This window comes from Myotis nattereri (genome assembly GCF_964212035.1).
Source record: "Myotis nattereri genome assembly, chromosome: Y".
NCBI classification, from domain to species: domain Eukaryota; kingdom Metazoa; phylum Chordata; class Mammalia; order Chiroptera; family Vespertilionidae; genus Myotis; species Myotis nattereri.
This window is the reverse complement of record NC_138094.1, coordinates 39,581,441-39,609,126: the sequence shown is the minus strand read 5'-3', so window position 1 is coordinate 39,609,126 and position 27,686 is coordinate 39,581,441. Positions and strand designations below refer to the sequence as shown.

The 27,686-nt window shown below is 39.6% G+C and overlaps 1 protein-coding gene across 5 annotated transcripts; it reads right to left on the bottom strand.

Annotated features, from left to right (window-relative positions):
* Positions 1-419: 419 nt before the first annotated feature.
* Positions 420-27,686, bottom strand: LOC308512224 (zinc finger X-chromosomal protein-like; the record flags this gene model as incomplete). Of its 5 annotated transcripts, none has more annotated exons than XM_081082025.1 (7): positions 420-1,600; positions 2,399-2,539; positions 3,574-3,720; positions 4,806-4,946; positions 5,395-5,544; positions 21,832-22,401; positions 27,450-27,686. In XM_081082025.1, the coding sequence occupies 7 exons, from the start codon at positions 27,508-27,510 to the stop codon at positions 420-422; spliced, it is 2,391 nt and encodes a 796-aa protein (XP_080938151.1). The 5 variants fall into 5 exon arrangements, with proteins under 5 accessions (XP_080938151.1, XP_080938150.1, XP_080938152.1 ...); XM_081082024.1 differs by having other exon boundaries at positions 21,820-22,401; positions 27,450-27,510; XM_081082026.1 differs by lacking the exon at positions 3,574-3,720 and having other exon boundaries at positions 27,450-27,510.

Here is a 27,686-nt window from a genome sequence, read left to right as displayed (position 1 = left end):
ATTGGCAGATGTTTCTATGTAATATAAAAAAAACAACTCATGGGGAAAATAAGTCAAAATTACCATTTTTAGAGTTACCAATTTTATGCATTCTCGTATTTAAGCGGTCTTACGAGACTACCATCAAAGTGAATAAAGTAAATAGTTAAATAAATAATAAGAATTCTAAGACTTAAAAATAGAACCAAGGATTATTTAAACAAAAGCAACTTGATTGTTGCTACTTTTCTCTCATTAAACAAATAGGATATAGAACACCCTATGGTATTAAATGTAAAAAGAAGTCAATTAGAAGCAATATTCTATTTGTACATACCATAAACCATTGTACAGTTCTGTATGTGAATGACACTGATGGGCTTTAAAATCAATTTTCTGCTTCAAGGCCAGCGTCTTCACAAACATCTGTACAAGTATTGTTAGGGCAGACCCAGTTCTTTATGATGCCGCATTATGTGCTGGTTCTTTTCCGAGGGTCTCCGGAACCCTTTCTGGCAGTACTCACAACGGTGAGGGTAGTCTTTCGTATGAATGGAAATAACATGTCGTTTAAAGCCTGAGGCATCTTTAGTGTTATATTCACAGTGCTCACACTGATACACCTTCCTGGTACTGTGTGTCTTCATATGCTTTTTAAGCTCACTCTGTTGCCTAAATCCCTTTCTACATCTCTTACACCTAAACGGAAGATCTTTTATATGAACGGAGAGAATATGGCGACTTAGAACAAATGGATCTGCAATCTTAAAGTCACAATGTCTACACTGGTGCATTTTTTCAGCCTTGTGAGTAGCCACATGTTTCTTTAGTTCTGAAGGCCTATGGAAGCCTTTATCACACATATCACACTTATGGGGGTAGTTCTTCGTGTGAATTGAAATTGTATGTCGTTTCAAATCACTTGAGTTCGAACTCTTGTGTTCGCAATACAAACACTGGTGTTTTTTGTTTTCTTGATGAATAAGAGCATGTTGCTGCACCTCTTTGATATCTGAGAAATTCAGAAGACAAATGTCACACTTGAATGGTGTCTTTTTACTATGCTTAGTTTTCATATGAGTTTTCAAGTTAGAAGAGTCTGCAGACCTATATTCGCAGTATTGGCATTGATACGGCTTCTCCCCAGTATGGATTCGCATGTGCTTTTTGAGCTCTGAAGGGTGACGAAAACCTTTACCGCACTCCACACAAATACAAGGAAAATTTTTGCTGTGAACTGCCAAAAGATGGCGGTTCAATAACCCTTGTTCAGTGGTTTCATATTCACAGAATTTACACTTGTACACTTTGTTGGTTCCTTTTTCCTTATGCACCATTTTGTGAGTAAACAAATCCCCAGAATGAGAGAAATGCTTCCCACATTCATCGCATTCAATGGCCTCTGTCTTACTGGTCAGCTTGTGGCTTTCCAGGTGGTTGTGTAAATTTACCTTCTTATTGGTAGCGTAATCACAGTCAGTACAGTGGTACTTCTTTTTGGCAAGGTATTCAGGATGGCTTTTCATGTGTCTTTTCAAAAAACCTCTAGACTTAAATTTTTTCTCACAAATCATGCAAGGATAGACAGTTATGGGATGTCCATCAGGGCCAATTATAATTGCTAAAAAAAAAAAAAAAAGGAAAGAAAGGCACATAAGACATCAAAGCAAGTTCTGTTATGATTTCCACAAAACTATAAAGTGTGTATTACAAACAGAATTGGATGGATAAGCACTCCTAAATTAGATTAGCATTTCTTTATTGTGTCAACAACAAAAAAAAATAGCAGCCTACTAATAAACAGAATTTGTTCCAAAAACTTCATTCAGTCTGACTGTACCAATCTCACTCCCAGGTCAAAACAAATAAAGTACCAATTTAAAGCTACATAAATTTAGATATCTATTGAAAATCATTCATAGAAATACAGTTCAACATTGCAACCTTGTTTACTCCAAGACAAATTTATGTTAACTTAAATTGTAACAACTATAAAGAAAATTTTAATATGCAAATAATTATACAAGACAATATAGAAAAGAAATAGGCCCAATAAATAACCAAATTATTTGTCTTCCTCCTCTGTAAGTGATGCCTCTTATGCTGTCAGTAACAGATTCTTTAAAATTATCCACTGAAAGGTAATTAACATATTTTAGGAATTTAATTTTATTTCCACTAAAGTAATCTAAGGTTTTGCTTTTTTCCTGAATGTCTGTTCCAAAGACGATTTCTTTTTATCCAAGGAAATCACTCAAGAATATCACCAAATTCTTAAAATTATATCTGTCAAGTCAATACACAAAAGCTATATGTGGTTTAGCAGCTAAGATGCCATTACAACATCTTTGTATATACATACTAATTTTACATGAGAGCTCATAAAACACATTGTGTTGTGGAACTTATGTGCCCTCACCTGTTCGGTACTGCTTGGAACCAGGTCTTCTCTTTTTCTTTGATTTGTGTTTAGCCAGTCTGCCGAGTCCAGCAGACTCATCTATTTGCAATTGGGCACTTGCAGTGACATTCTGGTTTTCAATTCCGTCAGAATTACCACCTAACAATGAGCATTAAAAAATAAAATTATACAGTATTCTTTAATTATAACAAATTAGGGAATCTTTATTAACTACAAGAATGAAAAGTAAACCATGATATCCATGAATGACAGAATTTCCTAGCTAGTTAATGAGTTTTATGGATATACATCCTACATAATAAAAAGTAATATGCAAACTGACCAAACAGCAGAACAACAAGTTGCTATGATGCACACTGACCACCAGGGGGCAGGCAATCAACACAAGACCTGTCTGCTGGTGGTCAGTGTGCTCCCACATGGGGAGTGCTGCTCAGCCAGAAGCTGGCTGGTGAGCACAGCGGCCGTGGTGGGAGCCTCCTCCTGCCTCCACAGCAGCACTAAGGATGTCCAACTGATGGCTTAGGCCCACGGGGAGCAGGCCTAAGCTGTCAGTCAGCCATCCCCCAAGGGCTCCTGGACTGCGAAAGGGCACAGGCCAGACTGAGCGTCACCCCCTCACCCCCGCCAGGTGCATGAATTTCGTGCACCAAGCCTCTAGGTTATACAAGACTGTAGGAAATACCTAACTGCTAAATCTATCATCATTTTCCATGAGCATACCTCATTGTGACTCAAAATAGTAAAGTTGTGGCCCATCTATAATAAAGATAAAAAACTTCAGGCTGAAAGTCTATGTACCTCTTACATATAATAGGCATGAAGAAAATTCCTACTAAAATTAAAAAAAAAAACCTTCCTACATAATAAAAGCATAGTATGCAAATTGTCCCCTCGACCAGGAGTTCATCCAGGAGTCTGACCAGGGGGTGGGGCCAGCCTGGCCGGGGGAAGGGAGGGAATACTTGCCCAGCAGCTGGCAGCCGCTAGGGACTCTACCAGTGCATGAATTTCGTGCACTGGGCCTCTAGTTAACATATAATCTTCCTCTACTTTTCCTTAAATCACTGTCCTGGTACTTCATATTTCTGAAGCCTAATGCTATACAAACAATTTTCCAACAATAATTTACGTTTAAGAACATGAATTGTTCTAATTAGTGTGTCACTTACCATAAGCTGCTGCCCATGCTACAGGCATGGAAGTTTTTATTTCATTGTCATCAATTTGCTGTTCATGCACAGCAGCAGCAGCAACAGAAGCATCCTCCTCTCCTACAATCACTTCCATACAAACTTCATCAGTATTTTCTGCAACATCTAAATAGAAAATTAACAGAACACTTTTAGGACAAGGTTTGTAAGAGGTCTGCCACAATCTCTTATTTGAATACAGTTAATAGACAAACAGAAAAAGGTTCAAATGTTACATATCTAGAACATTATTTTCATATCCTATCTAATAAAAGAGTAATATGCAAATTAACCATCACTCCACGACAAAGATAGTGGTGCCCATAGCAGCTGGACAGGACACTGGCAGTGTCACCCCAGCAATGTGGGCCCAGCAGGCAAGTGGGGCCACAGGCAGCACCTAGCAGGGCCTGCTAGGTGGTGGCAGCGGCAATCCACAGACAGGCAAGTGGGGCCCGCAGGCAGCACCAAGCAAGGTCCACTGGGCAATGGCAGCAGCGACGTGGGAACAGGCAATCGGGGCAGCAGGGAGCACCCAGCAGGGCCTGCTGGGAAGTCGCCATGGTGACCGGGGAGCAAGCAATCGGGGATGCAGGCAGCACCCAGCAGGGCCACCTGGGTGGTGGTGGTGGAGGCGACCAGGGAGCAGGCAGCACCCAACATGGCCTGCTGGGCGGTCGCAGGCAATCGGGGCCGCAGGCAGCACCCAGCAGGGTCCGCTGGGCAATGGCAGCAGCGATGTGGGAACAGGCAATCAGGGCAGCAGGGAGCACCCAGCAGGGCCTGCTTGCCCATCCCCATGGTGTGGAGCAGGCAGGCCCCACAGAGAGCAGAGCACCATGGGGAGTGGGCCCAAGCCGTCAGTAGCACATCCCCTGAGGGCTCCCGAACTGGAGAGGGTGCAGGTCAGGCTGAGGGAACTCCCCGCCCATACTCCCCCCCTGCCTTGCATGAATTTCATGCACTGGGCCTCTAGTAGTAAATAATTATAAATCTGAATGAATCATTCCTTGTTTTGCCTTCACTATAATTTCTGTTTTAAGTAAAATCCTAACGATACATTAAGTGTAGCTGATGTTCTTCTTTGGAATACGGCATAAGGAACATAAAATATGCCTGCATAGTGCTGCTCATTTTTTTTATGGTTGAATTTTACATTAAAAGCATAGAGAAATATAAAACAGTCTCCCATAAAAAGGCCGCCTACTTACTTAAATCTTCATCTTCTTGCTTAGAGTCACTGACAGTCATATAAACCATTTTTTCCCTTGGCACACTAATACTGCTATTGTGGTCAAGTAGTTCCCCAGGATCATTCTCCAGTTCACTTTCCACGATGTCCACGGTGCCACCTAGCAGGAAAGATGACAGGTACAAGAACTTAGCCGAAAAGTTAATTTTACTTGGTTTCACTTTAACAAATAATGACCTCTTCCAATGCTTTTATATCAGTACTAGGGCCCCAATGCACAAAATTCATGCAAGAGTAGGACTTCCTTCCCCCAACTGCCAGCACCAGCTTCCCTCTGGCACCTAGGAACTGGATTTCCCTCCGGTACCCAGGAACTGGGCTTCCCTCCAGCCTCCAGCAGGCACCTGGGACCTGGGCTTTCCTCGCAGCCCAGCCTTCGTCCAGAAGGTCATCTGGAAAGACGTCCAGTCTAATTAGCATATTATGCTTTTATTATAATGAAAAGTTGTTTTATAAATTATCCTAAAAAAATTTAACTGTTCTTATGTAAGTGATCAGGTTGATGTGTTTGATTGGGATATATGAACATACTAAGGGTTTCCTCTTACCTAAGTCTTCCTCTCCAGGGTCAGTTTTAAAAATGTACACTTTGATGACTTCAGGACTCGTGCCATCCACTTTCAAAGAACTGATTTCTGACTCTGTGTCCATGGCCATTCCAGAGGAAACATTCTGTTCTATTTTGCCAGTATCATCTACTGAAAAATGAAGAAACACACAATAATAGTAGGTTCTTAAATAAAATATTACCATTTTCAAAAGTCCTTTTTAAAAACATAATCTTTAACTTGACTCATATAATTTAATTATTTAGAAAGTAGAAAAATCAATGATTACATTTTTAAATTCTTATCAAAGTGGGAGGAGATATTAAAGTAAAAAACACTTAAAGCAAATATGTGGTAGCCTTGAAAACTAACAAAAGTCATGAAATGACATACTATATACCCTGGTTATAATTATATCCATTAAGTGTATGCATCATTATATTCTCAAAAATCTTGGGCAGAATATCTACTAGAAAAATCAGCAAACACTGATCTTACTTAAGTACTTTATCAGTACTACCTAATGTTCATGTTTTCTTTTTTTTATTATTATTAAATTTGACTATCACCAGTGGAACTTGATCTAATTTAGCTACAATCATGTTTTTTGTTTGTTCACTGCTTTTTTTTTTTTTTTTTTTTTTTTTTCACTGTATTCCCCCATTCAATCTTGGCTGCCACAATCAGACAGACAGAAAGCGCGAGGACCCTTTTTTCTTGCATCTGCACTGGAACCTTGGCAGCAACAGTAACTGCTCCAGGTCTGTCAAACAGATGCACTGTTCACTGCTTCTTTTAATTGTTTATTGTTTAAAGTATTACATATGTCTCCTTTTTCTCCCATTGACTTCTTCCCAGTTCCCTGTGTCCATTGGTTATGCTTATATGCATGCATACAAGTCCTTTTGTTGATCCCCTCCCCTGCCTTCCCTCTGAAGTTAGATGGTCTGATCGATGCTTCTCTGCCTCTGGATGTATTTATGTTCATAAGTTTATGTTGGTTATTACATTCCACAAATGAGTGAGATCATATGATATTTATCTTTCTCCAACTGGCTTATTTCACTTCTTAATAGTATTTTTTCTTATCTCTTTCTATTAGAATTGTACTTTTTAAAAAAATATCAAAACATGATTTTCAAAAAGGTACACTGCAATGGTGAATATAAATTCTCCTATGAAACTGTTTAAACATAAAAGTGCCTTATACACATAACACATACAACTTTATAAAAAATAGTGAATCTGGGTCATTGCTGACAAACACAGCCAATGTATTTTTAAAGACATTCTCACTACCTTAATGAAGGTTGACTATGTCATGTTTTGGAGGGGAAAAACTACTCTGAATTACCAATAGAGACACACATAAACCCCAACAATAGAGATTTAGAGAATATAGAGCATTTCATATTTTAAACTTTATCAATGTAGCAAAGGATTTGAAAAATTACCAAACGTAAAAAATAATGTCCAAAACAAAAATATTCTTGTAATAAACACCAAAAATAAAATTTCCACATAATGTAACCTTTTTCATTCACTGCTATCCACTTAGGATCTAACTCACAACAAAAGTGACACTTACTGATGTTGAGTGCATTAGACAAAAATCGAAGGAATGTTTTTTCTGATCTAGACACAAGTAACCTGACAGCAAAAGATCAGAAACACAGTGGAGAACAGAACAAAAGATGAGAAAATATGATTGATTTAACTTGTCTTTAATACACTCATCAAGCCTTTCATTTTCCTTTTAGTTCCCTTTCTCATGTTCCCCTGAGTAGATATATTTTGTTATCTTTTTGTTTATACATTCATTCAACGTAACAGAGTCACAGCTATAAATTAGACTTTGGGCTAGGAAGTGGGATAAAATATATGAGAAGTCATCGACTTAAGTTAATAATCCAATAGAAAAGCAGATAATTCAGCTGGGCCTCGGTGGCTCAGTGGTTGAGCATTGACTTATGAACCAAGAGGTCACAGTTCGATTCCCAGGCAGGGCCCATGCCCGGGCTTGATCCCCACTGAAGAATATGTAGGAGGCAGCCAGTCAATGATTCTCTCTCATCATTGATATTCTCTCTCTCTCTCCCTCTCCCTGTCTCTCTAAAATCAATTAAAAAAATATATAATTTTACAAAAGAAAAGCAGATAATTCAGGTGATTATTTTTAAGTGTGATAGTACTAATAAAGCTAACATTCTATATGTACTGCTAACACTTATACTAAGACTATGAGAAAAGTGTTAAAATATTGTCAACATTGTATACAATAGACCAAACAAGTTTAGAAAAGCTGAATGACTGACTTAACTGAGGTCACAAAACTAGTAGCTGGCACAGCCAGAATTCAAAAGTTAATCCATGTGACTCAAACTGGTACTTTAAGAATGTATAAACTCTTATGATATTTGTTATTGTAGGCATTAAATTGTATAACTACTGATGGTTTCCATTAATAGAGGTCAGATGAGTATGTTCATGATTCAAGCACAATTCAGCTAATAAGCCTGTGGTAATAGTTTTTACCACTATTTAATTTTGTCTTAAATTCTTGCTTATAAACATAGGACTTAGATTTTTACATCTTTAAAATACTTCTGCAAATTTCTCATCATGTTTAACAAGAGATCCAACAATTGCATTTGTCTAGAATCTAGATCAACATTTTTATGTAGAATTACATAGAGCATTCTTACACAAAGCATTAAAATGAATTTAGGATTTCAAAAACTGACATTAAGCCCTAGCTGGTTTGGCTCACTGGACAGAGCATGGATCTACAGACTGAAGGGTCCTGGGTTCAATTCTGGCCAAGGGCATATGGTGGGTTTGCAGGCTCAATTCCCAGTGTGGGGCCTGCAGGAGGCAGTCAATTAATGATGCTCTCTTTTCACTGACATTTCCATCTCTCTCTCCATCTCCCTTCCTCTCTGAAATTAATAAAAAAATATATATATATTTTAAAAAATACCTGACATTCAAAAGTAAAAATACAGCCCTAGCTGGTTTGTCTTGGTGGATAGAGCCTGTGGACCAAAGGGTCGCAGATTCGATTTCAGTCAAGGAATCATACCTCGGTTGCAGGCTGCTCCCAGCCCAGGCTCTTGGTTGGGGCACATGCAGGAGGCAATCAATTGATGTGTTTTTCTCACATCAATATTTCTCTCTGTCTTTCCCTCCCTCTTCCACTCTCTCTGAAAATCAACGGAAAAAATATCCTTGTGTGAGGATAAGATCAAAAAGAAAAAATGAAAATACAGTGGCATTTTAACTAATTTAGCTTCTAATTTATCAGAAATAAAGACAAACCCCATGCCAAATAAATTACTTGCAAAAAATATTTTTAAACAGCATCCTGAAATCTTTCTTCCAGACATGAACAACAAGAACACCAATGTACAAAGTCAAGGAGAAATACCTGCAGTGATATGCAGTAACACTGATGTTCTTGGTGAAAACAATTTTAGTCAATGCTACATGATGTCAGATTAAAGTGGGTTGAAAAATCTATGGAGGTTTACATTTCTTTAAGAAGTTTACTTTTTAAAAGGAGAGGAGCAGCAATCAGAATGGATTGCAGGAGCAGGAACGTTATTGTTCAATTGTAATAATATGCATGTTCATGATTTATATGATCTATATAAAGTGAGTTAGATGACATGGTGAATAATTGGGTCAGGATCTCGAACAGAAAGGGAAAAAGGTGAAACTAGGAACAAAGATGAAATTTTCCTAAAAGGAAAAGAATTAATTCTTTTGAAACCTGAGAACAGAAATTATCTATATACTAGTATACTAGAGGCCCAATTTATGAAATTCATGCAAGGGGCTCGGCCCTTACAGCCATGACTTTATCCGGAAGGTCATCCAGAAGGACCTCTGGAAGGTCACTCGGATGTCCAGTCTAATTCGCATATTATGCTTTTATTATTAGAGATAAAAAGTCAGCGACCAGAACACTGCAACGAACAGAATGACCAGTTGCTATGATGCCCACTGCAGCCAGCAAACCAGCCAGATCAGGGAGTGGGGCCAGCCAGACAACCAGCCAGCCCTGCCCCTGATCACCCTCCCTACCCCAATAGGGGATGGGGCCAGCCAGCCAACTGCCTGTGGCCCCTTCCCTCAGCCCGACCCACCCCCAATGGGTCCCCACCACCCTGATCATCCCATGGCCCCTCCCCCCAGTCAGCTCCGTCCCCAATTACCCCCTCAACCCCCCCTCCCCCGGGCTCTGAGCAAGGGCAGGACCAGCTGGCCAACTTTCCACAGCTCCTCCCCCAGCTGCTGACCCCCAATCTGCCACCCCACCCCAATTGGGGGTGGGGCCCACCAGCCAATCACCCAAGGCTCCTCCCCACAGCTGGTCCAGCCCTGATCAGGCCCCGAAGCGGGCTGGGCCAACAGGATGGACCCCACCTGTGCACAAATTCGTGCACTGGGCTATAGTATATTAATAGGAATGTAGCTATGTTGTTCTGAGGGAAAGGATTGGACAGGGCCTTCAAAAGCAAAAAATAAGAAATCCTGAATGGTGGCTTCAACATATAAACAAGAGAAGGTAAGGGTTTTGGTAAACATTAAGAGAATAGCAGATTGAGTTAATAACTTGCAGTGAGGATAATAAACTGAAACAAAAAAGCTTAATGATACCTAGACTCTAAGAACTTGGACAGTTAAATTCTTTATAATGATAAATACATGCATACTTTCATAAGAACATACATCTTTCCTTAATGATGTGCACAGCTATCTAAAATAAAGTATCTTAGCTATGTTTTGTAAATATAGTTTGTGGGCAGAAATAGGCATCATATTCTTAATTCTGGTCTGATGTGTATTTAGCCTATTTTTTCAAAGCTAAATATTTTAAAGCTGCATCCAGCCGACTGAGGTATTTTCCTAAAGCTAGCAATGGAATTCAAACTGAGTTTGCATTACCAGATGAAGATTTTAGCAAACCAGTCACAGAGAATCAAGAATAAACCTATACCTCTTTAGAGAACTAATCTCTGAGGAGTTTCACTCTATAACAATAAAGCTGGCCTCCTTTGGCAAGTTTGTAAACAGTGATTATAAACAAGTGCTGAAAAATCTGAATTGATATGTCTACAAACTAGATGTTCTTAGAAATATCTGTGGTAAACATAAAATAAAATTCTCAAGGACTGAAAAATCGAGGAATTTTAGAGTCTGCAAAATGTCACATATTTATCTATAGCCTGTAAAAGATATTCCTGTTACTTCTGTTTTTAAAATATGTAATAAAAGCACATTACATAACATATACCCAGTGAGCTCCTAATTAAGAGTTTAGGGAAAGAAATGAAAAAGATATCTCTCTTTAGTATTCAAAGTCATTTTCATTTAATCTCATTAAATCTCACTTCTCTAAACTTCTAGAGAAAATTCATAATTTTTCAAGAAAAAATAATGATATATTGGATTTACACAGGAGCTACATTTTGTCTAATTTAATTTCACATAACACAAAAATCTTATCATTCTCATTATTCGTACTCTAATATATGTCTTTCTTCTCCATCTACTTAAATGTCCAATCTCTGAAGATAACATTGTTGTTAGTTTATCAATCACTACACATCCCAGGAACATAACAAATGTCTATTTGATTTCCTTCTCTACAGGTTTCCCACCAATTACCTCTACTCACTGCTATAATCAAATTTCCTGAAACAAAGATCCTGTCAATCACCTTACCCATTCTTCTTGTAAAATACCTTGTAAAATAGAAATCACTCTAGCAACTGCCCAAACTGTCTTCTGCTTTTAGATTCTTTTCCAACATGCCTGACCCCACTAAAATAACCCATGTGCCTTAAGTTTAATCAAGTTTTCATTCCTTTACGCTCCAACTCCACTTTAAAAGACTAGTCCCGGTGGGTATTGCTCAGTGATTAGAACACTGGCTCTCATACTACAGGATCACAGGTTCTGGGTTACAGGTTTGATATCCAACCCTGGTTGGGATAGGAAGTGGGGGGCAACCAATCTCTCTCCCACATCAACATCTCTCTCATTCACTCTCTCTCTTTCCTTCACTGTCCCTAAAAAACAATAGGAAAATATATCCTTGGGTGGGGATTTAAAAACAAAAGAAAGAAAGAAAAAGCAAATATAACTACGAAACCAGTTTAATTGCAAGTTTGATCATTCTAACCATTCCCTTGCATATTCTTCCAATTCCTATGTACATCTCTAATTTCATCACACTTGATTTGGAGAACCACAAACCTACCTAAGGCAAGTTTTTACATTTGTTTCTATGCAACTAAATCAACCTAAAAAAAAATCCCCCAATGCAAATGGTCCATTTTTAAAGACCTGAAAACACTCTACTTCACATTTGTTTCTTAAAATTTCAACCAGATAATCAATTGACCTTACTTTCTATTTCCCTGAGAACTGAAACATCATAAAAGATAATCTACTGAATTTCACTCTACCTGCCTGGCAACAACTAAATCCAGAAATCCTGTCTTCACTGCATGGTTGTACAAACTAATTGTGCTACTTGTAATTTAAAACTGGATGGTGTGGCTCAGTAGTTGAGCTCACGGTTCAATTTCTGGTCAGGGCACATGCTGCTGAGTTGTGGGCTCCTCCATCCCCAGTAGGGGTGTGCAGGAGGCAGCTGATCAATGATTCTCATCATTGATGTTTCTTTCTGTCCCTTTCCTTTCCTCTCTGAAATGTGTGTGTGTGTGTATGTAGATATATATAATAAATAATAAACCTAATCCCTCTGCTTAAGCACTAAATACCTTCTCTACCTTTCACATTTATCAGCATTTTCTGTTCTCTGAAAACATCACCTTCTCTTAAACCGTGTATGCATGCGCACGTGTGCGCATATCCTCCCTTCTCTCCCTTACCCCCCATCTTCCTGCAAGATATTGTTTCATGTCTCCAATTCTTCTCATTCCACTTTCTCTAAACTGTCTTCATTAGGCTATTGCCCATGACTTCACCAAAAGTATTCACCAACATCACTCATGACCAATTCTCAGGACACATTAATTTGCCATTAGTAACAGCGTTTGACAGATGTTCATTATCCTCTATGCGTCATTTTCTACACTAGGATTCTGTGATTCAACCTCTTTCCTACTTCACTGGCCATGTGTCTTCATTTCTTTACCAGTGCTTCTTTTCCCTTACCACTTTATGTAGCAAACCCAAGTTTAATCCTTGGCTTCTGTACTTTATCTGTAATCAATTATACCCCTATTTGAAGGCAGTCAACATGAAAGGAACTATCATGTTTTGTTTAGGGATTCCAAGAGCCTACATTGCCAAACATATAGAAAATATTCAACATTCATCTGTTTAATGTTCAAGTCAATGTCTATGAATTCAAGAAAAAACAGATTTTAAAATTCATGCTCATCTAAGCAAAATATGTAAAACTAGTAAGAATTTGTAATCATATTTTAAAGACAGTGTCTACTGTCTTTGTTATAAAAGAAAACAACAAACATACATCACGTTATCAGAAATATTTTGTAGTTAATATTTTGTAAACAGTTGTCTTTTGTTGCATAATCTTAATGTACTTCTGGTCTAATTACTTCAAAAAATTACTATCAGTCATTTTACCAATTTTTTAATTCTTTCATCGTTTCAATTGAGTCTTTGTTTGCTCTCACAGGTCTCTAAATTTCTGGAAAACCTGTGAATGACTTATCTATAATTTAGACTTGAAGAGTAAATTAGATGAATATAAAATTATTTGGCTATAATTTAATCAGAATTTTCACTCATTGTTGCACTATTTCATGACACTGTGTATTTTTTCTTAATCCTCATCTGAGTATATTTTTTCCCATTGCTTTTGTAGACAGTGGAAAGGAGGGAGGGCGGGAGGGAGGGAAGGAGGGAGGGAGGGAGGTGGATGTGAAAGACACATCCATTGGTTGCCAGGGATAGAACCTGTAACCCAGGTAAATCTTACCCACAACCCTTCAGTACGCCCAGACTGAAGCCACACTGGCCAGGTGGTTTTTGAAGTGAGTGGCCATGTAATTGTTTACCTACCCTTAAAGTTCACTTACATAACTGTGATTATGACTTGGTTGTTTTATTATTCTGTTAATTTCTTATAACAATTAATTGCCTCAGGTAATTCATCATTCTTTTTTAATCTTAGATAAAATTCACACACTATTATTTACCCTTTTACAGTGTGTAAACTGTAATTCAGTAGTTTTTGGGAAACTGACAGTTATTCAACAATCATCTCCCTCTACTTCTAGAGTATTTCCATCACCCCAGAAAGATACCTCTGCATTCTTTAGCTAAACTCTTTCCCCAATCAATCCCACAATTAGATTAGGCAAGCACTAGTCTACCTTTTGTTTATAGATACAACTATTCTAGATATTTTACATATTAATAACATTTTCAAAATTCATCCATTTTGAAGCATTAACATTTCAATGAAAATAACAGACCATTGTATGATATGACATTTTTAAAAACTAATCAACTGATGAGCATCAGGGTTGTTTCAACATTTTGTCTATTACAATTAATATGACCATTTGTGTAAAAACTGTTGTGTAAATGTATGTTTTCAATTCTTCTGGAAATATATATATATGTAGGTATATGTAGGCATTTATATAGATATTGATATATATAGTTGGGTAGCATGGTAAGTCTATGTTTAATTTTTGAAGGAATTGCCCAATTTTTCTGAAGTACAACATTTTTTACTCCCACCAATAATTTACTTTCCATTTTTAAGAATCCCATTTCAGTGTGAAAGTCATATAACCCTCATTAGTTTTTATTTACAACCCACTATTAACTAATGATGTTGTATATCTTTTATGTGCTTACTTATATTACTTATATTATTTCCCATACCTTCAAATATATGCTTTAATATTTTTCTATCCTAAGTAAACTTTTCACTTTCTTGATTGTCTTTGAAACAAAAACACTTTCAAATTTGGCAATACTTCAAATCAGATTCTCCTATTCCAATGATTTGGTGCTTCATGTGTAGTAGCATTTTTTAAAAAAATGTTTTTATTGATTTCAGAGAGCGGAAGGGAGAGAGAGAAAAACATCAATGATGAGATAGAATCATTCATCGGCTGCCTCGTGCACATCCCCTACTAAGGATTTTGACATCCTGAGTTATGAGTCAATGCTCAACAACTGAGCAACACCGGCCAGGCTTTGTGTAGTAACTTCTGTGAGCTAAATCCATAGTTAGCATTGTATGTTTGTATGGCCACTAAAGTTGATTAAGTGATCAACTATTGACTGGACCATACAACCAGTAATTCTTCCAATTTTTCCCAGGAGCTCTGTGTGTGTGTTGAAACACAATTATTTAATATTTAGCTAGGTAATTTATACTCCACATTGGCTTTTAATTCCTGCTTGGATAAGAACTTCAAGGTTAATCAAAGGTTCGGGCCTTTCCAGATTTCTCCCTACCACAGGCACCTCCTTTTCATTCTTATATTCAAATTCTGCAGAATATGTCCCAGTTTTTCAAAGCTCCCATGGACATCTCATTCCAAAAAATTTCTGTAAGTTTTACAGTTATAACAGCTATTAGAGGCCTGATGCATGAAAATTCATGCACTCAAGGAAGGTCCCTCAGCCCGGCCTGCACCCTCTCAGAGTCCGGGAGCCCTCAGGAGATGTCCTACTGACTGTTTAGGCCCGCTCCCCACAAGGAGGGGGCTTAAGCTGCAGTCTGGCCTCCTTCTGCAGGAAGCAACGAGGTGGGTGATCAGGGGACAGAGCTACCCCCATCACCCTGCTAGTGCTGCCACTGCTGGCCTCCCTCTGTGGGAGGTGACTGGGTGGGCGATCAGGAGACGGCACTGCCCCCATTACCCTGCCGCTGCTGCCGCTGCCGGCCTCCCTCTGTAGGAGGCAACGGGTGGCTGGCTAAGGGACAGAGCCAGCCAGTTGGCATGGCCTCAACCCCGCCATAGCCTCTCCACTGCCGCTGGTCACTGTCGCCTCCCTCCCCCATTGCCATCCCTTCCCTCTGCCTGCTGGCACACCTTGGCTGGACTGGCACCGCCTGCTCACCAGCCCCGCCCCTACCAACTGCCATTTGGTCAATTGGCATATTATGCTTTTATTATATAGGACTAGGGGCCCAGTGCACAAATTTGTTCACCTTGAAAGGAACTATGGGCTGTGAGGCTGCGGTGGGCACAAGGGTGGGTCTCAGCCCATCCTCCACACCTCCACCCGGCCCCTCCCATCACAGCCCCCCAGTCCCATCTGCTGGCATCACCACTGCCACCACTCCTGCACACTGATGGCACTGGCCCCGCTCACACCTCTGACAGCACAGAGCAATTGAGGCCAGTGTCAGCAGCGGGTGCAAGTGGGGCCGGCACCATCAGCAGGTGCGAGCGGCAGCTGCTTCCCCGATCACCCCTTAGGAGCAGGAAGAGGTGGAGAAGCCCTCAGAGGTGATCAGGGCCTGCAGCTGCTGCTCACACCCATTGACAGTGCCAAGCAATCAGGACTAGCGCCAGTGCCAGCAGCAGGTGCAAGTGGCAGCTCCAGTACCAGCAGCGGGTGCGAGAAGCAGCTGCCAGCCCCTATCACCCCTCAGAAACAGGGGTAGGTGGACAAGCCCTGAGGGGCAACTAGGGCCGGCAGCTGCAGCTTGCACCCAATGACATCACTGAGTGATTGGGGCCGGCAACGAGTGCCAGCAGTGGCTGCAAGCAGTGGCTCCGGCACTGGCAGCGGGTGAAAGTGGGGCCAGCACCAGCAGCAGGTGCGAGTGCCAGCAGGTGCAAGAGCAAAGAACTTTCAGTAACCACTAGAGGCTAGTCCCAATGATAACAACCAGCGCCCCACCTTAGTCTGGTGTTCCCGCTCAACTGCTCCACCATCCCACTGCAGCTGACGCCCACCATGTTCAACACTTTGCTGCCTGCTGCGATGCCTGCCATGTTTTGTGCACACCCCCCGGTGGTCAGCACACGTCACATCAACCGGTTGTTCGGTTGTTCAGCAGTTGGGTCTATTTGCATATTAGCCTTTTATTATATAGGATCGTTTGCCCTTATTGCCATAGTTAGCAGTGACATTCAATAGTTCTCTTTTTGGAAAACTCCAGAGGAAAGCAACTAGCAACTCAGAATATACATAAAATGGAGACAGTTGTCAATGGAGTCTTTCAAAGGAACCATTACACAAGTCAAATAATGATAATCCTCTTGAAATGGAGATTGAAGGAGCTCTAACAACTTTCCGCCCTCTCTAGTAAGCTGCCAGGTTATACATGTTTATCATGGAAAAAAAGAATGTTGGCCCTGGCCAATGTAGTTCAGTGATTAGAGCAGTCACAGGGGTCACGGGTTCAATTCCCAGTCAAGGACAAGTACCTGATTTGCAGCTTCAATCCCAGCCCCAGTCTGGCGCCTTTGGGAGGCAACCAATTGATGTGTTTCTTTCACATCAATGTTTCTCTCTCTCTCTTTTCCTCTTCTTCCCTCCTTTCCACTCTCTCTAAAAGTCAATTGAAGAAATATCCTTAGGTGAGGATTTTAAAAAAAAGGGTGTTGGTTTTTAAAGTTAACTTACACAACTTTAGGCATAGATGTGAACAGTTCAAATTAAAAGGCCACAAAAATGTTGTTACCACATTTAGCCTTTTTTCTTGAATAAATAACTCCCTGTTATGTTGCAAGTTATTAGTTTCCACAGTTCTGAAGTTTATTTTGGCCATTTCTACTAGTGTTCTGATTTTACCTATATAAGAGAGGATTTTAAATAATGGTTAGATTAAAACTTTCTCTCATAACTTTGTCATGTTTGTTTTTTCTTTTCTGTATGTGGGTTTTATTTCCTGTTTCTGTCTGCTGTATCTATAAATTTTCTCCATAATTATTTTTACATGTTTCTTTCAACCATTCTGTAATTTTTAAAGCCTAATCAGAAGAACCTTGATTACTGTCAGTTACATTATTGCTGCTACAGTGGTGTTTACTTCAATATTATTTTTTCTCTTCAGTTTCTAGCTTGTACTCTAGCAGTTTAGCTTCCATCTCCTTTTATTGTCGTATTATTATTTCTTGTGAAAATATATATCTGCTGCAATATTATCTAAATACTTTTTAGTCATAAAGAAAACTTTTAGCCTGGTGAAGAATATCCTTCTAAATTTTATCAGAACAAAATTTAAAAACTGATCAAAATATCTTTGCTAAAATATTTTTATTTACTCTTCTTGTTTGTAAAAATTCCAAAATTTTATTGTGTTTTATCAGTTAACCCTACCACCCCAAAAAACTTGGAGGAACATTAAGTGGTAAGTTACATACATACCAGATTATTAGCTATAGAGAAATCAATTAATAGATATATTTAAAATATAAAATACATATTTTACTATCTCCTCTATTTTAATAACTACCAGAAGCAACAAACTATAAATTGTATTTACCCTCAGAATTTATGTGTCAGATAGAACAGTTTGGGCTTCATTCATTTATTCATTTACTGAAACTCTTTTTATTAAGTATTCATTATAAGCAAAGTCATAAATAGCTAGAAACTGAAAGTAAGTCAACTGATTAAAACATCTAAACTAGATGGTCCTGCCATGACTGGTTTGGCTCAGTAGACAGAGCATCAGCCTGCAGACTGAAGGGTCCCAGGTTCGATTCCAGTCAAGGGAATGTACCTTGGTTGCAGGCACATCCCCAGTGTGGGGTGTGCAGGAGGCAGCTGATCAATGTTTCTCTCTATCCCCCTCCCTTTCTCTCTGTAAAAATCAATAAAATATATTTAATAAATAAATAAATAAATTAGATGGCCCTGTGGGTGGCATAATATTCATAGAATTTCAGTTATCAAGTTAATTATATGTGTCTATTCAACAAATATTTCGTACCAGTAAATAAAGTTTGATGAAAAAGATACCTAAGTGGACAAGATGCATCAGATTCTGTCTTCAGGAAAGACAATCAATTTAAAGCATATATAAAACCATACTATGTAAATAGACTGAACGGTGGAGCAACTGAACAACTGGCTACTATGACATGGGCTGAACATGTCACGCACGGAACATGGCAGGCATCGGCCACAGTGGGATGGTGGAGCAGGTGAGCAGGGGTGCCAGACCAGCCTGGGTGCCGGTCACTGTCATCAGGGCAAGCCTCTGGTGGTTACTGAAAATTCTTTGCTCCTGCGCTCAGCAGTCCGGGCCACCACTTGCACCTGTGGGAACGAGGTTGCCAGCCGACAGGGGATCTGGGGCCACAGTTGGAGGGACAGGATGGGGGCGCGGAGGATGGGCCAAGACCTGCCCCTGTACCCATCACAACCTCACAGCCCACAGTTCCTTTCAAGGAGCATGAATTCGTGCACTGAGCCCCTGGTTTAGACTATAAGATTGAATATAGCAATTATGTTATAACAATGAACATCTGTGTCCAGATATACAACAACAACAGCATAAAAATAAACTGCTGTCATCATTTTAAGTAAGATCTTTAAAAGGAAGAAATTTACCAATATAGACTTTATAAAAACTATTAGAGATCCAATAAACTACTAAAATTTCTAAGGAAAAGAGAAACATTATTCTTGGATCTATATATGTTGAATAAAGATATAAAAACAGATGCTTCCATTTCTCATGCTATGAAAAGCATTGAAATTGACTTAATAATAGTTTCTCCATTTTCTCTATCATATATAAATCAGATCAGGCCATAATTTCTCTACCTGAAAACCCCAAATATGGCCCCTTCCTTCCAAAATAGGGTATTAAATTATAGAAAGTACTTTTTTCTAGAACAAGATGATACCAAGAAAACTGATATCGCTCGATAAAGTCATCTTATAAAAAAATTATAATATACTAGCGGCCTGGTGCACCAAAATTTGTGCACTCGGGGGGAGGGAGGGTTCCTCAGCCCGGCCTATGCCCTCTTGTAGTCTGGGACCTGCTGGCTTAGGCCTGCTCCCGGGTGGCAGAGGGCAGGCCCAATCCCTAGGTGCAGCCCCTGGTTGGGCTCAGAGCAGGGCCGATTGGGGAGTTGGGGCGCCGCCCCCTGTCACACTCAAGGCAGGGTCGATGGGGAGGTTGTGGCGCCACCCCCTGTCACGCACAGAGCAGGGACAATCAGGGGATTGGGGCGCTGCCCCCTGTCATGCACAGAGCAGGGCCGATCAGGGGGTTGGGGCGCCGCCCTCTATCACCCACAGAGCAGGGCGGAGCAGGGGGTTGGGGCGCCGCCACTGTCACACTCAGGGCAGGGCCAATGGGGAGGTTATGGCTCTACCCCGTCACACACAGAGCAGGGCCCAGGCCGGGGGGGCAGGAGGGGGGATTGGGGCGCCGCACCCTGTCACACACAGAACAGGGCCAATCAGAGGGTTGGGGAGCTCCCCCATATCAGGCACAGAGCAGGGCTGATCAGGGGGTTGGGGCACCTTCCCCTGTCACGAACAGAGCAGGGCGGATAGGGAGGTTGTGGTCCCACCCCCTGTCACACACAGAGCTGCAGGGCAATCAGGGGGTTTGGGCGCTGCCCCCTGTCACACTGATCCCGGTGCCGGGAGACCTCTCAGCTCCGCTGATCCCGGTGCTGGGAGGCATATTACCCTTTTACTATTTAGGATAGAGGCCTGGTGCATGGGTGGGAGCTGGCTGGTTTGCCCTGAAGGATGTCCTGGATCAGGGTGGGGGTCCCCACTGGGGTGCCTGGCCAGCCTGGATGAGGGGATGATGGCTATTTGCAGCTGGTCACACACCCTTCAGGGTGGGGGTTCCCACTGGGGTGCCTGGCCAGCCTGGGTGAGGGGATGATGGCTGTTTGGAGCTGATCACACACCCTTCAGGGTGAGGGTCCCCACTGGGGTGCCTGGCTAGTCTGGGTGAGGAGCTGAGGGCTGTTTTCAGGCTGGCGGGTGACTGAAGCTTCCAACTGCTGCTTTTTTTTTTATTCTGGGCCAGCTTTAGCTCTGACTCCAGCTCTGAGGCCTCTGCTGCTGAAAGCAGGTTTCTGGGGTTTTGTTTAGCTTCTATATTTGTAACTATGTTTCAAACTGCAAGCTCAGAGGCCGGCAAGGCAGGCGGGGAACGTTGGTTTCCTCGTCACTGAAGCAAGCAAGCCTCATGTTAGTTTCAAGCTGCCTGGCTACCGGCCACCATCTTGGCTGGCAGTTAATTTGCATATCTCCCTGATTAGCTAATAGGAAGGGTAGCGGATGTACGCTAATTACCATGTTTCTCTTTTATTAGATAGGATACTACTTCTACCTCCTCTTTCTTTCAAATTAAATTATAAGCTGTAGGTCAAAAACTGTATGTTATTATGTTTAGTAATACTCAACACTTTATCTAGAACAGGTTATACAGAAGAAATTCAAAGAATGTTTATAAAATCAGTACATAAGGCTCTTAACAGTTAACAAGCAAGTTCACTTAGATGTAGAAAATTTCATTACCACAATGTTGAGCCATAATGACATATTTGATCACATTAAGAAGTAAAGAAATTTTGCTCTCTGCCCCAAAATTTATGTGATAGCCTTGCTGCTCTATACACAAAGATACAGGAGTAAAGACTTGTATGTAGTGTTGATAGGAATACTCTGAACTGTATCGGTATAAAACTTGTAGTCCCATGAGTTGATAATTTGGGACAACCTATTTATTTAAACCAGGAGGTAGGGGATAGGACCAACTAACAAACTGAAACCTTATTATTGTAGAGAACACACCTAAAAATGTTAGATCAGAGATACCTATTGAGATTTATTAACAGAACTATTATGACATTTGCTACTTAAGCAAAAGTAGAATTGTCCTATTTGGTAAGGAATTAAACACAGTCCAGGAAGCCAGCATGCCATAAGGAGCAATGAACACAGTATAGAACCTCTGGCATTAAATTTTAAATAAATCTGAAATCTATATAGTTGCTTATGGTCTTAAATTGACTTTATTTAAAGGCATCAAAATAATATAATTCTAAACCCAACAGTGAATTAATGTTTTAAAAATGGTAATTATTTTGAAAGAGAAATTGTTATGGAAAAAAGACAGTACCTGCATAACTGACTGTATAATAAAGCTAAAGTTATTTTTCTAAGCTGAAATCCTTTCAAGTTTCAGTGGTAATTCTGATTAGGTAGGTTTCAGCCTACTCACATCTTTCATGATTTCTATTCTTTTCAGCCTTTATCTTCCTAATCAATTACTCCATCCTTGTATAGTAATAACACTTTACTTTGTACCATTTCACTTTTTTTCTTAATTATAGCTCATCTTACAGGATCCAAACTAAAACAATAATGCTCATAAGCTTATAAAATTTATCTTAATAAGTCATGAAAATATCACCCCATGTGATAAGAAGAGACCTTAAACAATTACTATACCCCAAGACTTACAGGAAATCATAAGGAAGTCCTCACGGTTGCTTTTATCACCATGGTGCTGGTCCACAGGGATCCCGTTGGCATCTATGACTTCTTCAGAAGCACAATCTGCTACCAATACTTCTTCTGAAACTACATCAGTTGTCAGAAGATCAGTCACGATTTCTGTTTCTACTACACTATTATGAACAACGTGTTCAATATATCCAAAGTCAGACATCTGTATAGATTCACTTGCCAAGAAGTGTTCTGGCATAGACATTGAGGCTGAAGTAATGTCATAAGCTAAAAAATCGTCTGGGACTGTGTAATGTGCTAAAGAAATTTCTTCGGTTACATCTGAATAAAGCACTTCCTCAGGAATGATGATATTTTCAGATATATCTGCTTCTTCTAAGATATCTGAGCACAGAACATCCTCAATAACAACATCCTCCATAACATCTTGAATTACAATTGAGTCTGGGTCATCAGGAATGAAGTTATGTACAGTTATATCTGAATCCACAACATCTGAAGCAAAAACAGTTTCTTGAACTTCCAAAGCAATTTGATCATCATCCATGTCTGTAGCATCAATTCCTTAAAAAAACCAAAAGTTAAAATGACAAATTTCAGGTAGGCATGCCTTACTATCTAAAATGATGTAAATGTTTAATTTGCATCAAGAAGACAGCCCACATCCTGTTTTCTCAAATATTGAAATAGATTAAAGAAAAAGAGAATCTATTTTTGATTCATTAAAGAAATACTAGAAAGACAAAAAATGAACAGTTACAGAAGATTATTCATGAAAAAAATTTTTAGAACATCAACATACGAAGTTCTCAGGCAACTAGAATAAAATCTTAAGAAATAATAACATACATTTGTAATACCTTAACTAATAATAATAAAAAAATGAAATATATATAGTAAAAAAAAAAAAGAAAAAAAATAATAACATAAATTAACCAGGTAACAAAAAAAATAGATTTATCCCAACTCCTTCAACACATCAGTTTTCTTCTTTTCATCACTTAGAATTATTTTCTTTCCTTCTTTTTTCTTTCAGCCTTTATAATCTTACCATTCTATTCTAGTACAATATTATGATGAGAAATTTAGAAATTACCCTTTGAATTTAGGACATAAAAGGATTGAGATATAAATTAAAAGAAATAGAAGACCATATATAAGCAGTAAAGGGAAAGGCAAATGATTATGATTATGGATAGATAAAACAGAAGTGCAGCTACTAAAAAAGTGATGGAAGATAAAGTTAACTGGAGCAGGGTACCTGCTAACTTCACCAGGATAAAATACTATTCCTCCATCCAGCCTCCTCCTATCCTCCCAGGCAGTTCCTCAGAATATAAGAAACCCTATTCTAGTCCACTCTTCAGTTAGGAATGAAGGTAAAGAGGTAAATCAATAGGAGCCTGGTGAGATTAAATGACTTCAAGACCACACAGTTGTTTGCATAGCATATGGTCTCAATAGGGAGAAACCTAGCAAGGTCTGAACCTTTAATTAACCTTGTCCTAATCGCTGGGACTCTAAATATGTCACATTATGGCTTATGCCATGAGCACTTGCAGGTGTAAGTAAGGTTATAAACCTTATGATAAGGCTATATTATATTGAACTAGAGGCCCAGTACACAAATTTGTGCACAGGTGGGGGTGGGGTCTGGCTGGCCCACCGCAATCAGGTCCAAAGGGCCAAGCCAGTCAGGGGGAGGGATTGTAGGTGGGGGGCGGCCCTGCACCCCCTAGTCGAACTCCCAGTCAAGGAGACAATTTGCATATTAGCCTTTTATTATATAGGATAATTTGGGTGGATCTAATCTGATCAAATGAATCCATAAAGCATAGAACTTTCCCCATCTAGCATCAGAGTTGAAGCAGAATTTTAAGTCTGAGAGAGACTGACTATTGTTGGAAGGGGTCTCATGGAAAACATAAGGAACACAAGCAACTACAAGGACCAATGACCAGAACTGAACTAATAACCAGAAGAAAACTGGGACTTGGTCAAATAGGAAGTGATTTCAGCAACTATCTGAATTAGCATGGAATCAGATTAATCCCTAGAGTCCCAGAAAGGAACACCCTGCTGACACCTTGATTTCAGCCATATAAAATTCACAGGAGATAGTCCAATTATGCCATGATAGTTGTCTGACCTACAGAAACTGAGTGATAATAAATTGTGTTGTTTTAAACTAAGTTTGTTTCATTTTGGGTGCAGTATTTTGGTATCACAGAATTCAGTGCTGATGGATGTATCACCTAAAAAGGTGAAAGGTCTTTGGAATCTGATAATTTATTGATTATCTCACAAATAGAACATTAGCAGAAATATGACATTAACAACTCAGTGAGAACTCAGAAGAAATGACCAAGATAGAGAAATCCTATGTGGACTTAATAGAATAACTAAACTGTCATATACGGACTGTCAATAGCAATCTAGTCTTTAAAAACACTGTTAGTCAGGGCTTAACAGCAAGTTAGAAACATGTTATTGGAAACCAACGGAAAAAATATCCTTGTTATGCTGTGACAGATGTCTTAGTAAAACTGTATCCTGCAGTTGTGTGTAAGTCATAAAATATAACAATGAACTAGGAGATTTTGGTAAAGAACTGAAGATGTGGCCTGGTTCTTCTTGCAGCTTAAGTAAAATACAAGAAAAAAAGTTAAATTGTAGGAAGAACTGACTTTATAAAAATGTAGCAGGACTTAACAACTGGGAAGTTCTCTGCCTATACACATGAAAAAAAGGGAAAAAAGTTAAAAACTAGGAAGATTTGTTGCAGAAAAGAATGTTCTAGAAAAAAATCAGCATGTGATTTCACAACTCTTCCTATATTTCTAAAGTATCAAAACATAAAGTTCTTTGAAGCCATTAAGGGTGTGCCTCAATCAAACTTAGGGTGCTTCAAAGGAGCTTTAAAGGCATTGTCCTCCGCCATCTCAGTAGAAATCAGAAAGAGCCGTATATTATCTCTGAAAGATATGTAAATGAGTCTTAATATATAAAATAAATTCCTATGTCATACATAGGAGATGCACAAAAATTTTCTAAAAATTTTAACTTTCAAAAACAATGTGAACTTGGATTGAAAGGGGCCGAGAGCCGAAACCAGTTTGGCTCAGTGGATAGAGCGTCGGCCTGCGAACTGAAAGGTCTCAGGTTCAATTCTGGTCAAGGGCATGTGCCTGGGTTGCGGGCATATCCCCAGTGGGAGATGTGCAGGAGGCAGCTGATCGATGTTTCTCTCTCACTGATGTTTCTAACTCTCTATCTCTCTCCCTTCCTCTCTGTAAAAAATCAATAAAATATATTAAAAAAAAAAAAAAGAAAGAAAGAAAGAAAGAAAGGGGCCGAGAGAGAGAGTACAATATAAAGAAGACTGTTGGACTCCTAAATTCTAGGGGCAGGTAGCAGGCTGATAAAAACTACACAGCCTTAAACACTTGTTCCCTTAGATCAGCGGTGCTCAACATGTGGGTCTCAACCCCTTTGGCGGTCGAACGACCCTTTCACAGGGGTCACCTAAGACCACCCTGCATATCAGATATTTACATTATGATTCATAACAGTAGCAACTTACAGATATGAAGTAGCAACGAAAATAATTTTATGGTTGGGTCACAACATGAGGAACTGTATTTAAAGGGCCAGAAGGTTGAGAACCACTGCCTAAGATGAAAAAAAGCAAGGATGACTCATAGAGGGGATCCATGAACCAATAAAGGATTATTCCCACGGCTGAAACATGATGGATAATTCCTGGTTGGCTTTCAGAATTTCTTTGAACTAGTAACTCCATTTAACTTTTCTTTTCACCCTGTTTGAACCAGAATATTCAAAACTGCCCTAACATTTCTGTTGGGAGCAGATGTTTCTTTAGGTTTATAACAGGTCCACATATGAAGATGAATTGTGCCTGAATTATCTATACTAATAAAAGGGTAATATGCTAATTAGACCAGACGTCTTCTAGATATCCTTCTGGACAAAGCTGCAGCAGCTCGACAGCTGCGAGGCCCTAGACTCAGGCAGCCATGAACCCCGGCAGCTACGAGACCCAGGGCTCAGGCAGCAGTGGGCTCAGACAGCTGTGAGGCGCTGCAGCTGCTAAACCCAGGCTCAGGCTTCAGCCACAGCCACCATCAGTGGCAGCAGAAGCAGGGGTGATGGGGACAGCACCTTCCCCTGATCTGCCTGGTTGCTTCCTGCAGAGGGAGGCCAGACTGCAGCTTAAGCCCACTCCCCATGGGACATCTCCTGAAGGTTCCGGAACTGTTAGAGGGGGCAGACCAGGCTGAGGGACCTCTCTCCCTAGTGCACAAATTTTCGTACACCGGGCGTCTAGTATTTAATAAACTAGAAACCAGAGATTTAAGAGCAAAAATTTAGAATATATTTGGGATTTCTGAGCTGCTTAATTTCAGATAAAAATCCTGGATGTTAAATCTGAGAACCTCAGGGAAAGACATAAATGCTTAAACACCAAGCAGAGATAATGGTAGACAGAATGGTCCATCAAAGATATCCAAACCCTAATTCCTAGACCTTATAAATATGTTACCCGACATAAACACACACACACAATCCAAAACAACAACCCTGCAGTTCTGTCCAGGTGCTCATTTGGAGCATTGTCCCATATAACAAAAGGTAGCAAGTTTGATTCCCAGTCAGGGCACATACCTGGATTGTGGGTTCAATCCCCGGTCAGGGCACATATGGGAGGCAACAGAATGAGATTTCTCTCTCACATCAATGTTTCTCTTTCCCGAACCCCCATTCTCTCTCTGTAAAAAAATCAATGGAAAGGTATCCTTGGATAAGGATTTTAAAAAGATAAGGAAGAAAGAAAGAAAACCTACAGATGTAATTAAATTAAGGTTATGGATGTAAGATAGGTAGATTATCTTGGGTGGGCTTCTAGTTGGAGTAAAGGAGATGTGGTGGAAGAGAATGTCCAAAAAAACTCAAAAGATGAGAGGGACTCAATACTCACTTTTGTCACAGAGGACCACATGCTAACCAAAAAAGGAAATAAGGGCAGCCTCTAGAAGCAAAAAATGGCATGTGTAATAGTAAGGAAATAAGAATCTTCACCTTAAAATCACAAAGAACTAAATTCGGTCAAAAGTTTGAATATCTCCCTCAGAGGCTCCAGAAAGAAACGCAGCCATCAACATCTTGATTCTACCTTTGTAAAACTGTACACATTGTGAGAATTCAGTGGAATTACACTATATCTGGACTTCAGACCTACAAAACTATAAGGTAACAAACTGGTGTTGTGTAGTAATAGCTAACTAAATCTATGGCTATGTGTTTTGGTAACAATGAAAAACATATATAAACAGATTTAAACAAGAAACATTTTCAACGTATCTACCAATATTCTCTGGACTTAGTGCTGTAACTGCAGAAGATGAGAAATACTAAAGATAATTTAAGATTTTAATGTTAATGGTGTTACTGATTATTTTGGCTATAAAATTTTAAACAAGATAACAAGATACTTAAGTATGAGTCAATATAAGATCTCATAATTCATGCACTTGACAAGCAACTGCTTATTTGGCAGATGGAAAGTAGAACAATCCAAGAAATAGATATACCTATTTCATCAAAAAATGAATTTAGTTCTTGTGACTGCAATTCAATTTCATCTTCATCCATGGTCTTTGATTCTCATTAGTCACAGCTCCTAAACTAGAATAAAGTATACCAAACATTAACTTTTTTATGTCACATGTCAAAAATGTCATCATGATATTTATATTTCTGGAATGCTCAAATTTCTTGATTCATCAAAACCTATCAAGGGAACATACTAATTTCCACCAACATATGGA